A 16,299-nucleotide genomic window follows, 5' to 3' on the forward strand; every position below is an offset into this window, starting at 1 on the left:
GATTCTTCTTCGTGATGAATATTCACCTCCCTTGTTGTTTAACGAAATATCGATCTTAGTGTCTTTAAGTACAACTGATACATAGTGGCCGACAACAGAACCACATCCAACAAAATTTGCTTAAAAATAGAAATAACAGCATTTACGACACATTCAATATATTAATCTGGAATGAAAATGTTTCAGTTTCACATTTTCCTTGTACACCAAGCAGCTTCTCTCGCATGTAAATACTGCAGGATGTAGCACTGCCCAATGATGAAAACAGGATTAATGTAAGAAACAGGAAGTATCCGTTATATTGAGCTTAATTTTCTCCATAAACTAACGCGACCATACCACACAAGTCGCGAACATCGATCAGTAGTTGAGAATTCTGACAATATGTATCCCAACTACTTAGAAAATCGCGGAATTTTCCGAAGCAAGTGAATTGAGTGAGTCACGGCTTGCAAAATGAGTTCTCGGTTATTCTCTGATGGGACTCAGCAGTAGAAAAATTCAGTCGTGAGGCAGAAACTCTTCGCAAGTGGGGCATTTACCCAGTCATCTGGAAGTAAGCGGTAGGTATTACAACCAGTCGTGTACGACGCACACCTCCGCCTTTGAGGGACCGAAACAACGGTTCCAGATCCAGAACAGAGATAATTCCGCACAGCAACAAGCAGTAGGTGTTGGGAGCGATGGCCCCTATGGATGACTCCGTGGAAGTGTGTCCCGTCGCGCAGTTAGTCGATATCGGGCAGCACGTGTAGAATGCACCCACGTGTCAGGTGGTCGATGCGTTCCAGTCCCTCGCTCGTGAACGCCTGTGGTCTTGTTGGGCCGCTGCTTACGAGCAGGCGTAGCAGCGCACCAGGCCCACCTCGTCACAGTGCATGCACTTCAGCGCGACGAACTCGGAGGTGAAGTGGTTGCGGTGCATCGACTTCTTGGAGCCGTTGCAGACGGAGCAGGGCAGCAGCCGGAAGCCGCCGCACACCTGGCACGTATGGCATACTGTGGGGTCCTGCAAAACACACACAAGTCTTGTAGCAGTCTTCCATCCTATCGAAACAGAATAATTGCATATTCATTTGGTAAGATCTAGAAAAATCAACATTTACATCTACAGCATGCAAACGGTAACTGTTTACTACATCACTAAATACGTCCGCATTCTGTTACTATGCATTGACGTCACCTGTTTGCGACCGGGGCCAAGGACATATATGGGCTCTGTGGCGTATGTCACAGCAAATGACATTATACAGGGTGGTCCATTGATCGTGACCGGGCCAAATATCTCACGAAACAAGCGTTAAACGAAAAACCTGCAAAGAACGAAACTTTTCTAGACTGAAGGGGAAAATCAGATGGCGCTATGGTTGGCCCGCTAGATGGCGCTGCCATAAATCAAACGGATATCAACTGCTTTTTTTTTTAAATAAGAACCTCCATTTTTATAACATATTCGTGTAGTACGTAAAGAAATATGAATGCTTTAGTTGGACCTCTTTTTCGCTTTGCGATAGGTGGCTCTGTAATAGTCACAAACATATGGGTCACAATTTTAGGCGAACAGTTGGCAACAGGTAGGTTATTTAAATTAAAATACAGAACGTAGGTACGTTTGAACATTTTATTTAGGTTGTTCCAATATGATACATGTACCTTTGTGAACTTGTCATTTCTGAGAACACCGTGAGTATCTGTAAATACCACATTAATGCAATCTCAAAATTATGTCTGTCAGCCTCATTGCATTTGGCAATACGTGTAACGACATTCCTATCAACAGCGAGTAGTTCGCCTTCTGTAATGTTCGCACATGCATTGACAATGCGCTGACGCATGCTGTCAGCCGTTGCCGGTGGATCACGATAGCAAATATGCTTCAACTTTCCCCACTGAAAGAAATCCAGGGTCGTCAGATCCGGTGAACGTGCAGGCCATGGTATGGTGCTTCGACGACCAATCCACCTGTTCTGAAATATGCTATTCAATACCGCTTCAACCGCACGGAGCTATGTGCCGGACATTCATCATGTTGGAAGTACATCGCCATTCTACAGTGAAACATCTTGTAGTAACATAGGTAGAACATTACGTAGGAAATAAGCATACATTGCACCATTTAGACTGCCATCGATAAAATGGGGGCCGAATATCCTTCCTCCCATAATGCCACACCATACATAAACCCGCCAAAGTCGCTGATATTCTACTTGTCGCAGCCATCGTGGATTTTCTTTTGCTCAATAGTGCATATTATGCCGGTTTACGTTACCGCTGTTGGTGAATGACGCTTCGTCACTAAATAGAACGTGTGCAAAAAATCTATCACCATCCCGTAATATCTCTTGTGCACAGTGGCAGAACTGCACACGACAATCAAAGTCATCGCCCTGCAATTCCTGGCACATAGAAATATCGTACGGGTGCAATCGATGTTGATGTTGCATTATGTCCATTATAATTATCCGGGCTGTTATGCCGTGGTTGGTTGATGAATTCTGTGGTGATTCCCAACGTTTCATCTCCGACTGCGGGAGACTTCTTCAAGGGGGTCCGTAGCTTGATGGAAGGTCCAACACACACACTGGCTCGCTACTGACTGCCGCTAAATTCCGTGTCCGGAATGTAGCGGCAGTCAGTAGCGAGCCAGTGTCGTCACGCCGCAGCGCGGGGGTCGCGGACACGGAATTTAGCAGCAGTCAGTAGCGAGCCAGTGACGTCACGCCGCGGCGCGGAGGCGCGCGGACACGGAATTTAGCGGCAGTCAGGAGCGAGCCAGTGACGTCACGCAACAGCGCGGGGGACGCAGACACGGAATGTAGCGGCAGTCAGTAGCGAGCCAGTGTCATCACGCGGCGGCGCGGGGGAGCGCGGACACTGAATTTAGCGGCAGTCAGTAGCGTGCCAGTGTCGTCACGCCGCGGCGCGGGGTGCGCGGACACGGAATTTAGCGGCAGTCAGCAGCGAGCCAGTGTCGTCACGCCGCAGCGCGGGGGCGCGCGGACACGGAATTTAGTGGCAGTCAGTAGCGAGTCAGTGTCGTCACGCCGCGGCGTGGGGGCGCGCGGACATGGAATTTAGCGGCAGTCAGTAGCGAGCCAGTGTCGTCACGCCGCAGCGTGGGGGCACGCGGACATGGAATTTAGCGGCAGTCAGTAGCGAGCCAGTGTCATCACGCCGCGGCGCGGGGGCGCACGGACACGGAATTTAGCGGCAGTCAGTAGCGAGCCAGTGTCGTCACGCGGCAGCGCGGGGGCGCGCGGACACGGAATTTAGCGGCAGTCAGGAGCGAGCCAGTGTCGTCACGCCGCGGCACGGGAGCGCGCGGACACGGAATTTAGTGGCAGTCAGTAGCGAGCCAGTGTCGTCACGCCACGGCGCGGAGGCGCGCAGACACAGAATTTAGCGGCAGTCAGGAGTGAGCCAGTGTCGTCACGCCGCAGCGCGGGGGCACGCGGACACGGAATTTAGCGGCAGTCATTAGCGAGCCAGTGTCGTCACGCCGCGGCGCGGGGGACGCAGACACGGAATGTAGCGGCAGTCAGTAGCGAGCCAGTGTCGTCACGCGGCAGCGCGGGGGAGTGCGGACCCGGAATTTAGTGGCAGTCAGGAGCGAGCCAGTGTCGTCACACCGCAGCGCGGGGGCACGCGGATACGGAATTTAGCGGCAGTCAGTAGCAAGCCAGTGTCGTCACGCGGCGGCGCGGGGGTGCGCGGACACGGAATTTAGCGGCAGTCAGGAGCGAGCCAGTGTCGTCACGCCGCAGCGCGGGGGCGCGCGGGTACTGAATTTAGCGGCAGTCAGTAGCGAGCCAGTGTCGTCACGCCGCGGCGCGGTTTGCGAGGACACGAAATTTAGCAGCAGTCAGGAGCGAGCCAGTGTCGTCACGCCGCAGCGCGGGGGCGTGCGGACACGGAATTTAGCGGCAGTCAGCGCGACCATAAGGATTGGGCCTACGTGACTTATGGAACTTTGGGTCGGTTCTGTAGGCGTGATTAAGTTGGCCGCTCACGATATCGCGATAAGTGGGAAATCCGGCTTCGAGTCTCGACCCGGCAAAAATTTTCATGTGTCACAAACAGCTCATATCAACACACAGTCGCAGAATGCGAATCTATTCCGTAATTTTTAACACAACTGTAATCGTCAATGATAGTGTCCATTCCTTCAGACTTGCATGAGTATCTGAAGAACATTTTATTGTGAAGATACAGAGTCCGTATAAACAAAGGCATTGTAATCATCAATGATGTTTGCAGCGTACCACACTGGTGAAGAGGAAGTCGAGACGACCACTTTGATGTAGGAGACATGTGGTCAATCACGCAGGATAACAGCCTCAAATTGGCCTACGAAAAGTACCTAAGTTACATGGCACGTGCGCAGCGTGCGATTTTCAATAGCCTCTCCCATTCTTTAAACCAGTCGGCTATTTCGTTAACATTATTAACTTAAACTTTTCCGTGAGGATATTGAAACGAAAGTGACTTTTGTAAGCTCTGTGTAAAAACTAATTAAGTTTGCAGTTCGAGCTAAACTTAACCCTCACAAGAGTAGTAGTTTTGCAATACGAAGGCCAGACCAAAGAAACGATTTTATTCCAATTCAAAACACTTTGAGGTAAAATGGACAGAGATGTCAATTTTACGTTTTCAATATTCAAGGATAGTTTTAATCCAAATCTCGGGCCGGACGCATGCACCAAAGCTTAAATACCTTTTGTAGGCCAGTTCCACAATGTTTCCCAACTTGATAGACCCTGAGTGTCTTACATGAATTTTTCGTCTCGATTTCACCTATACAACAGTAGTATGTTGTAAACAGTTACCGTTTACACGCTGTATACTCTAAAAATAACTATGAAGTGCAAGACAGAGGGTACTTCCGATTGTAACAATTACAGCAAGTAATAGTGAAAATATAAAATGTATAAAACAAGCTAATTCTTGTCTTCTACCGTGCTGAAAACGAATATCACAAAGAAAAATTAAATATAGCTGTGGTTTTAGTTCATAAAGCAACATAGAGGAAATGTATTGCCACAGTGTGTATAAAACGACAAAAATAAACCAGTACGATAAAAATATTGTTCAACACTGAAGTCATACCATTCCAGTACCTTACCTCAGTTGCTATTGTAGGTAGTAGTTGCTTCAGTTCGTTCTAGAAAATGTTCATGTAATTCACGAAACATTTTGTTAAGAAAATAAATAAATATGGCAAGGCCTAAAAGCAAGTAAGAGAAAAATTCTCACGATTGAGTGAACCAAAAATAAAAGAAGATATCATCGTACACCAGCAGAAGTTAGAGATTTTGAAACACGAGAAATTCGGTGAAATGTTAAATGGTGATAAGGAGGAGACTTGAATAAATTTTGAAAATGTTTGTTACTGTTTGTTTCAGTTTCTTAGGAAAAAAGAGAGTTGAAAATTATAAGGAGTATGCAGGTGAATTGTTGTCATGTGATGAAAAGTCTGAGTGCACCATGTCTCTGAAATAAGCTTCCTTCATGCCCATCTGGTGCAGTTTCTGACGAATATACCGAGGAATTTCATCAGGAAATTGCAACCATGAAGAAGAGGTATTCAGGGAAGTGGTCTCCTGATGTTTTGGCAGGTTACTGCTTGGGTACTGCTGCCGATGCTCGAGATGTAACTTACAAGAAATAATTCAAGCAAAACCGCGTAGTGTAGCCGACTTTCAGTTTGATTACAAACTCTTCAAAATGTTTTGTGAGAACATTAACTATGGTAAAGGCACCTCTAGTACTGAATGTTATGAACTCTAACGGTACCTACAGTTATTTTCTTTATGCATTATAAATTAAAGAATTATTTGTGTACGTTTGCTAGTTTGCATACGTAACTACAAAGTGGTTCGTAGGAAATTCTTCAGTTTTATTTGGCTTACTCTTTATAACTTTAAGAATTGTTGTTTACTGAACTTTGTCACTGCAAGAGTGTCACATTGTTCAGTTGATTTTTCATTCCATGGATTCACAATTATGAACAACATTCTCACTTATTTAAAAGCTCTAGGATATATTGCTACTTAAATAATGATGATATAAAACAGGTCACGTACTAGCTGGAAATACATATTTCTATTAATGATTATTTTTCAACGTATTGTATTTAAATAAAGCAAAAACGTTAAATAAAAGTAATTTACAAATATCCAATGAAAGTCTGTTGCACAGTGTTATCAGGGATTCTGCTCCTACCAATCACGTATGGAGTGCAGGAACAATGATTACTTAAACGCATCTATGCGTGCTGTAATTAGTCTAATATTGCGTACGAGATCCCTACGTGGCGATATATACGAGTTGTTAGTACACTCCTCGAGTCCTTATTTGAGGCTGGTTCTTGAAACTTTTCGATTTTCATATGATAGATTGTGTCAAATGCCTGCTATTTAAAGAATTTTCAGCACCGCCGCGATGCTCTCCCATAAGTCAAACTTGAGATCATTAATAATAATGTTCTTTGAATAGTTCAATATCGACTGTGATACTATTTGGTACACGTTCCACACACTTGAGAAATATTATAGGGTGGGTCACACTGGTGTTTTACGAGAAATATACTTTATAGGTGAAGATATTTTCTGAAAGAGGAAAATACTTTTTTATGTATTTGAGCAAATTGCTACAAACTTCGCTGGCTACGTTCTTTGTAATCCATATGTTACTCGCACATACCGCGGTTGGATAGGTGACTATGACCGCGTGACATTTTAGCACTGCAATAGAGACGATAAACATTGTTCCATCAAAGTGTAGACTGATAAAAATTAGCTGGAATCTGTATTTCTAGGTCCAAAGTTGTTACATTTGCCGCGTGGAGTAACCGCGTGGTCTTTGACGCCACGTCACGGATTGCGCGGCCCCTGCCGCCGGAGGCTCGAGTGCTCCCTCGAGCAAGGATGTGTGTGTTGTTCTTAGCTTAAGTTACTTTAAGTAGTGTGAAGTCTAGGGACCGATGACATCAGCAGTTTGGTCCATTATGAATTCACATACATCCGAACATTTGTAATAGTAGTTTCTGATGTATAATGTTATTGTCCTAAACAATTAGTTAATTATAAAAAAGTAATCAAATAAACTGTTGTTCTATTACTATACAACAATGTTTTTTATGGTATGATCTGTTGAACAAAGAGTTCAGCTGCATAATTAATCAGATAATTAAAACTGGGATCAGAAAGGTATTTAATTGTCAATTCAAGTCTCGACGAAATGATATTCAAAACGCATACTTTATTTTTATCACGGATATTTCAGTTAAAGTCGCTAACATTATGGAACTAATAATCCCTGTAATAAAGTTACGGGCTTTGTACGGAGACAGCAGAATTATCAAATTATTTGCATAATTACATGTGAATTTTTTTAGGAACAGGTATCTTTAATACGAAATTCGGGTTTATTAAACTATAGATTTGACGGCTTTGGAAAAATAGTACTTGTTCCGTCACGTACGTTTAAACTGCGACAGTTTCGTTTGATTTGTAGAATCGATTTGTGATTTTCCGTAGTAGGTTAATATTTTCAGAAATTCGTAAACTGTAAGTTGTTGTATGTGTCATGAGCACGAGGTAAGTCAAATATGACTGTAAAACCGCAAATTCCAAAACCATTGTTTAGATACAAAACCATTTGCTATCTGGTAAAACTAATGCTAAAAATTGCACATAAATATTGAAAAATTATGATTTGAGAAGGGTTTACGAGGCATAAGGTAGAGACGTCGCCCTACGCTAAGACATCACGTTGCATATCAAGAGTGGTGCACACATATACATCCATTTTCCAGTGTCCACATTATGTCCGTATGTCCAAGGCAACAGAGAGCTCTCGTCAATAACAGGAACAATGAGTCATAGAAAACATCATTTTACATGAAATTAGAATTTACATTTCAAAATTACAACAAACGTTTCAACGGGAATCTTGCACCGCTATGACTTTTTTGTGCTCGTGGAATTACATTCAAACTCACTTGACGCATAAGTAAAACATCGATTGTTTAGATATCCCAGCATCTGTTTTCCCTCTGTTGATCTGACGATTTAAAATTATTTTTGTGCACTTCTCCTTTTAAATATGCCCACAGATAAAAATCACAAGCAGACAACGAATACTGGAGTTCGTGAATTATTCACGAAACGTTCCACGAGTGTCCTTCAATGGACCAGTGCGGATGCAGGCCTCAACTGACACAACACGCGATATATCATTGAATAACTCAGGGAACGACGAAGATACACTCACAGTGCGTTAAAGCAACAAGCAATGACAGATGCTGTGATGGCGAACCACGCCCTTGACGTGACCAGAATACTGGCGAGCGGGCAACAGTAAAATAACAGCGTGTTGTTTGCACGGCGGGGCTGCTTTCATCTTGAACATTTACCGCATTTGTACAGTGCTGGTCATTAACACTGCAAAACTGGCAGAGAAAGCAAATAACGAAATTTTACTTATTGCGCTTATACGGCTTAGTACGAATAATGTATAAATAAATTTATACGTGATTTGGGTGCGAAAATTTAGGTTGGAAAGCTACAAACTCTGGCAGGAATAGTGGCTCTAAACCGTATGGGTATCAAATCGATCTGAGCCGGACAAAGCGAATCCATCTTAACAATACCGTTCTCGACAAGGCGAGAGGAAGTCGTCATATCTCTTATCATGAGAAACGAGTTAATGGAACACATCTGAATAATCTTCGTTTTTCATAAATGGTGCCATGATGTGTTGGGAAAAGCGTGAGTACTGCGACTATAATGAAAGTAAACACCGTTTGATGTCACTATATTTAGATTTGATTTCTGGTTTTGATCCTGTGAAGAGATAATCTAAAGACCGTGTTCTGCAAAACGCAAATTGTCCAAATGGGTGTCAAGCGTGAGTAACTTTAAACTCAACTTTCTTTTTGTTGGTTATACTGCAGTGTTTATAATTGGTGTAGATAAAATTGAACTGGAACTAAAAATAGGAAATTAGAAAGTTGGCTTGAAAATCAGCTACAATCAAACTAAAACAGTTTGATATTAACGCAAATAAAACTGTACAAGTTATCACTTAACTCATACAACTACTTCAGAACCTTTTGCATTTATGGTCGTTTATGATAATGACTGAATGTTAGAAATAGAAAACGGAGTGCATATGGCCTAGAATGTTTTCGGTAAACTAAATATTATCTGGAAAGGAAGTGTGAGAGTCAGTGTGTATTAGCAGTTCTGAGCTACGGCAGTGAAACATTGACTTACAACGTAAAGAACCCTGTCGGATCCACAAGTCAGATTTGCTATAGACCTATAATCTTATTTTAGTTTCTTGCAGATTGTAGATTACTAGCTGAGTACTCGGTGTTGCTCGGGTATGTATTTATTCCAATTCTATTAGTCCTTCTCCTTCCTCCTCTGTCTGTCGGTCACCTCCGCGTCCCTCTCTATCCATCTCCTCCTCCTCTTCCCCCTCCTCCTCTTCCTCCTTGTCCTCCACCCTTTCTCTGTCCATTTCCCACTCCTCGCTCTCTGTCTCTCTCCTCCCTCCTCTAACCTCTGTCGATATCCTCCCGCCTCTCTCTCTTTCCATCTGTTCGTCCCCCTTCTTCTCTCGCTTCGTTATCACCCCCACTCCTATAGGACGTCTCTGGTTCTCACTCCCACGTTATTTCTCTTTCCATGCGGAGGTAGAGGAAGAACTTTTTAATCGCGCCTGTGCCCGTATACGCACTTGTCATATATATTTAACATATGTAACAAATTTCACACATATTTCTACATATGCTTCATCTGTATGTCTAGCAAATTTCGTCCTACAGTTCCGTTTTCACGCAGCTCAATATTTATGACATCATATCTCCTAAACTAAATGTCGTACGATGACACAACTTTGTATATTCATTGAGCGGCATATGTCGATACTATCTGCGAAATGTCTTGCGAATAGAATTAGTAGCAAAGAAGTAATAAATTTGAAGATCATGCATGTTGCTGTCATTTTTTATGCGTCTCAGTGTTTATGATGTCACATCTTCTGAACAATGCGTCGCACAATGATATAATTTTGCAGGCATATTCTGTGGTACATATCAGTACTGTCCGCAAGGTGCTTCGCGAATACAGTTATCAGTAAAGAAGTAATAAAGTAAAACATCATGCTTGATACGGTAGCTTTACTCGACAAAATTTTTTCCTTTCATTTTGTGGGAGCCGTCGGAGAGAAATGCTTTCGTAAAGTTTTCAAATTACGTGTAAACATTTTCGCAAGTCACTAAGTGCTCTTATTGTCAAGAACTGGATGAATAAAGTCTGAATAGTCGCCCGTCGTAGTCTACACTCTCTTTTTCACCCCCAACTCCACACCTTTAATATGTGGGTGGATCTTACACTACAGTGATTCTTTCCCGACATTTGTACCCTGTCTGGTTGAAAACTGGTCAAGTGGTTTAGGCCGAGTGTGGAACAACTGACATTTACTGCTGGTAATAAAAAACTGAAATACCAGGAAGAGTAGCAAATAATGAAATTTTACTTATTGTGTGAGCACAGTATAATAATTGGAATACACGGTTAAAGATATAGGTTATTTGAGGGTACACAGGTTGCGGAGTTTATTACGCACACAGCAAGTGCCTCTGGCAGTAACATCTCGGCCACGCGTCGAGTCAAACTGAGTCTCAATGACAGATACGGGAACACCAGTCCATCCTGCTCCACTCCCACGCAACAGTTCCTAAATCGTAGTGGCTAGAGACTGGTGATCTGCCGACCTCTCGACAACCCTGTGTATCGATGTATATATGCAGGATGAAGGTAAGGAAACTTGTACCAAGGTCGCGATTCGAACCCTTCTACCCACAAGGCAGATGCGCTAACCATTGTGCCGCTCTGGCAGAGTGGCTTTCCACAACTGCACGGACTACTTTAGCACTATCAATCTCACATACTACTCAGTAGAAAAGCAAATTCCTCGATAAATACAAAGAAACTAACAGAAGATTACAAAGGAAAGTCAAAATTATTCGCCATTTTCCATACGTGAAAAGCATCTATTCACTTTATACAAGTTTTCGAACGAAGAAACTAACCTTGAGTCTGTTCTGTTCTGTTCCGAAACAGTGCAGACGCAGCAATGTTGCATCTAATTTTTTCCATGTGTGGCTAAGTATGACACTGAGACTGGAGACAAACTAAGAGAATTGGCTCAAGCCTGTTCTTGGATGATCCATTTTCAGCTACATGGAAATCTTCACGCAAATACAGATTCAGTAATGTTACGAAACTGTTCACCATGTACTCTGCTTCAGGAGAGTTAGAGCCTCATATGATTTCGTGAATCTTCCTCTGCTGTTTCTCATCAAATTCTTTTCACCTGAAACTCCTATCACTCGATTTTCAACCATAATCAAAAATGAACAATATTAAGGAAGAATTTTGGTACTACAAAATTTCCACTGCGGCTAGTATTTCGGGCGGGGGGGGGGGGGGGGGAGGGGGTGTCACGCGCCCCTGCCTTCAATCCCCCCATTGCCCCCCACCCCACAACCAACCTGCGTGCGGGGCTGGCAGTATTCCATTGAGTATGGCTCTCTGGAAACCATCGACGCCATATTGTCATTACAGTCGTGAAATCCTGACAATACGACCGGCAATACCACGTAACGATGAAATCGAGTTTTGACCGTCCACGATCCTAACGCTGTGGAATTGCAGCATACGCTGGCAGACGACTCTCCTCCCTAGATGAGGCATAACATAATCTTCTCACAAACAAACAACATTCAAATGCGATTCTGAATGAGGAATCTGCTAAGTACTCTATCCTTACGTGCAGAATGCAAATGTTCTTACATCGATCTACTTCGTGCGGTTGTGCTGAGAGGCTGTTTCCATATCCAGTGTATTACACTTCTTGCCAGTATAACGTTTGTCGCATGCTACCTTCGTGGTGTTACAATTTTAAAGGGCAATTGTGTAGATGGTGACGCCCGCATCCTACTATGAGGCACCCAGCCCATAACGACTCCCTCCGTAACCCATCATGCTTGCCACATACATGGCGCACTACGTTAAGTTCTATCGAACTGTGGGCATAGCTGCAGAAGCGCTGGCCTCGGTTCGCGCAGGCGGACTCATGGCGCGGAAACTACAGGGTGTCACACGCTTGCATGCGTAAGCAGTCGGGTGGCGCCTTTCGCAGTCGATCTGTCCGGGATGTAAGCTGGTGGCTATGGCCGCCACGGCTCGCACATCGCACACGGACGCCGCAGGCTTAGCGGGGTGCGGCGTCAGCGTGAAATGGACCTCACGAGACGGGCTCGCCACGGATTTACTCTCTCGCGATCCGCCGCTGCTGCTAGTATGTAGCCTGCCCTAGCTGATTCAGAGGAAGTGGAGCGAGAGAGAGGAGAGAGAGAGAGAGAGAGAGAGAGAGAGAGAGAGAGAGAGAGAGACAGTACCGTCCTCCTCACTCCGTCGTATGACTAGCAGAAGTCTGCTGAAAAGCCAACTCTCCTTTTTGCATCAACACTGGTTCTCGGTACTGTCTTTTCTTTGCAGTACAATTCCGCTTTCACACACCAGTGTCATTAACTTCAACATCATCAGCCACTCGACTCCGCCTTGTGAATGTATTTCAAATCAGCTATACGTTCCTACTGCAGATTCGCTATTTTCTATCCACCTTCATTTAGGTCGTCAAAACTGTGTCTTCACGTCTGTTGGAATCCGCCAGAGAACATGCTTGCTCTATGTATCACCCATTTGCATGGCTACACCTAGCGCCAGTTTCATTGTTATCACAGTATGTCTTTCACTCCAGTCTATTCCCTGATCCACTCATCTGGATTTCTCTTGCTGTTAACAATTCCGTACACTGTTGAGCCAAAACATTATGACCACCTGGCCAATAACGTTTAGATCCACCTTCCCAAAGCAATACAGTAGCGATTCTGCGTGGCACGTATTCGACAAGTGCTTGGTAGGGTTTCACACGCATATGACAGTACGAGGCTATGCACACTGAAGCATTACTTGAAAAAACTCATCTCTTTCTTAAATTTAAAATATATTTCAAAGTGATTTTGTTGCGTGAATGTGCGCTCCTCCCTTAAAGAAATATTACATGCTGCCTACGAAAAATGTAATAAAACTTGTATAAACTATGAGTTCAGATCGAAGATATAAGAGGAATCAGTCTGTGGCTGAAACGAAGCGAACGGATTGTGTTTTCAAATGTTTTATAACGAAATATAAGCGAGGAGCGAAGCTCCTCACAGTGAACTGTACTCTTTTCCCTCGTCTACATCGAACTGAGCAGACGTATTTTATGTCGGCCTCTCTGTAGTAGAATTACTTTAATTTATTATTAAATATGACAAAACGGGTTATATTTATGTTTCATTTAAAAGGAAGTGTATTCCCTGCACTTATGAAGTGGTGCATGATTCATGATTTTTGTAGCGTTGGTTTCAGAAAATTGCAAGCTCAGCGTGAAACTTCTGAAAGCAAAGGAGGAGGCAGCTTTATGATCCGGGGAATGTTTTGGTCACATTTCACGGATTATCTCGCCATTTTGGAATGCACAATGAATCAACACGAGTATGCATCTATCCTTGTGGACCATACGCACCCTAACACGCAGTTTGTTTCCCCTCGGTACGATGGCATCTACCAGCAGGACAACGCAATGTGTCAAAAGGATCGCAGTATACGTACGTGGTTCGAAGACCACCAAGATGAGTCTAGCACACCCCTCCAGTCACTAAACTCGCCCGATTTAATCCCAATAGATAATCTGTGGGACCACCTCTATCAAGCTGGATAGTGGATCCTCACCCAGCAAACCCAGCGCAGCTGGCTTCAGTACTGCAGTCGTCAAGGTCCCACATCCCTGTCTGTAACTTCCAGAACCTCACTGACTGTCTTCCTGCACGTGTCGCAGCTGTCCGTGCTGGAAAAGGAGGTTATCCAGGCTTTTGACAGTTCGTCGCATTAATGTAAACGGACAGTGTAGTTCAATAATTTCATTGGTAACTTGAACATTTTTTTGCATTAATATTAGATCATTCTAATATTATTATAGCTGGTTTTCAAGCATACTTTCAAACATCGCCTATTTAGTGAATGATTTAAGTTTATCTACACCACTCATAAACACTGAAGTATTATCAGCAAAACGAAAGTAAAGTTTAAAGCTACAATTTCACGCTTGGCACCCATTCTGGCAAATTGCGTTTTGCATGGCACAGTCTTTATATTATCTCTTCACACTATCAAAACTGGAACTCAGAGCTAAATATAGTGATCCAGACGGAGTTTTCTTTCATTACAGTCGCACTGGTAGCAATTTCATCGTTTATGAAAAACGAAGACGATTCAGATGTGTTCCATTAACTGGTTTTCTCCGCTTGTCGGCAAAAGTACTGATGAGGTGGAATCACGTTGTCTACAAATTTGTTTCTCTTTTATTCGTACTAAGCTGTGCAGGTACTCTACGTAAAATTTCGTTATTTGATATCTCTCCTGGTTTTGCGGTCTTAACGACCACAGCTGTACAAACGTTCAAGATGAAAACTGTCTCGCCCTTTCTAGAGCACGATGTGATTTTACTGTTCCCAGCTCCCCAGTCGTTTGGTCACGTTATGGGCGTGGCTCGCTACTTCAGTCGCTTCTTGTTGCTGTAAAGTGCTGTGAGCGTCTCTTCGTCTTTCTCTGATCTATTCATATAAAGTATGATATCTTCTGTGAGTCGAAGCCTATATATGTACTGGTTCATTTAAAGAGACTCGTGGAATGTTTCAAAGTGTTCAAATGTGTGTGAATTCCTATGGGACCAAACTGCTTAGGTCATCGGTCCCTAGACTTACACACTACATAAACTAACTTATGTTAAGAACAACGCACACGCCCATGCCCGAGGGAGGACTCGAACCTCCGGCGGTAGGGGTCGTGCAGTCCGTGACATGACGCCTCAATCCGCGCGGGTGAAATGTTACATGAACAAATGAGGAACTCAGGTATTCCTCTTTGCAATTAATTTGTATGGGGATACTGAAAAGGAAACGTGATTTCTCGAGCACAAAATCATATAGCGGTGCTGAAATACAATTTAAACATTCGTTGGAATTTTTAAGAGAATTCTCTGATTTGAAATTAAATTATAACTTCTTGGACATTATCTTGGGCGCTACTGTGTGTGTGTGTGTGTGTGTGTGTGTGTTTGTGTTCCAATATAGTCACTGAACTAATGATTTCCCATCTGTTGACTAACATATAAAATACATATAATCTGTCGCCGTGAAATAAAACAGATGCAAACAGGTAACGAACTGATGACTGAACGCTATCCCAGAAAAATGGATATTACTCAAAAGATAACTAAAGACGTCATTAACATGAGGTGTAATTAATACGGCACTCATTAAAGAGAGTTTCGCAACTGATTTATTTACCAGCCTTCGACCTGAGAAACTACCACCAAACGATTTGTTATCGTGTAAAAACTTGTGCGTGGTCCATCTTATCATTTTTTACAAACGTAAGAGATGAAACTTAAAACAAACTCCAGATACAGTTAATGGTCCTAGAGGACCAATGAAGTGTAACCTTATATTCACCCACACAGCAAGCAAATATACAGCAGTTAATCAAAATTATATTAAGTCAGGGAATCGACATTGTTACTTGGAAATCGAAGATTGGACCATTTCAGTTATATTCCACACGATGGTGGCGCAGCCATTGATATCACGTGAAATGTAAACAAATCTCTTGTAAATAAAACTGCTATTTACACTCTCATGTTATTGCAGTGACCGTGAACTGTAAATTGAGCAACGATTTTTGTAAGCAGTCATAAAAAACTGACGTCTTTTGACGGCGCAGTCTTACAGAATTTGTGCTTGTTTTCTTTGTCACTACCGGTGCAATACCATTGATCTTCCTCACTGCATTGGATATTTGAAGAAGCACTTGGTAATTGCTACGTAGTGAAATCTGCTAATAGTACACAAGTTAATGATCAAATTTAAAAGATCTAATTTTAAACACTGAAAGCTGTCAGGGGTAGCTGTGTGGTAAAAAAAAAAACAATTTTAGGCTCGTGTGCTGTGGGTGTTATTTTGACCGTAAAGGTTTTGTGAGACCCAGTGTGACTCTGAAGCTCCATCTGCAAAACGGAAGACGTATTGCCAGATGCGAGGAGGGAACCCGCTCTCTGGTTTCCTAGGAGGAGCGACTAATTAACTAATTCATTAGGTAAGTCCCTCTACTGGCATCACAA

At 43.2% G+C, this 16,299-nt stretch overlaps 1 protein-coding gene across 1 annotated transcript in view; it reads right to left on the reverse strand.

The window, feature by feature from the left end:
• Positions 1-457: 457 nt before the first annotated feature.
• The window catches only part of LOC126094454 (mucin-5AC-like), a 576,727-nt gene continuing 560,885 nt past the window's right edge, over positions 458-16,299 (reverse strand). Inside the window, exon 4 of the mRNA XM_049908831.1 lies at positions 458-1,009. Within this exon, the coding sequence (XP_049764788.1) occupies positions 833-1,009 (177 nt within the window). The 3' untranslated portion in view covers positions 458-832. The remainder of the gene's footprint in view (positions 1,010-16,299) is intronic.

This window comes from Schistocerca cancellata, chromosome 8, assembly GCF_023864275.1.
Source record: "Schistocerca cancellata isolate TAMUIC-IGC-003103 chromosome 8, iqSchCanc2.1, whole genome shotgun sequence".
NCBI lineage: Eukaryota > Metazoa > Arthropoda > Insecta > Orthoptera > Acrididae > Schistocerca > Schistocerca cancellata.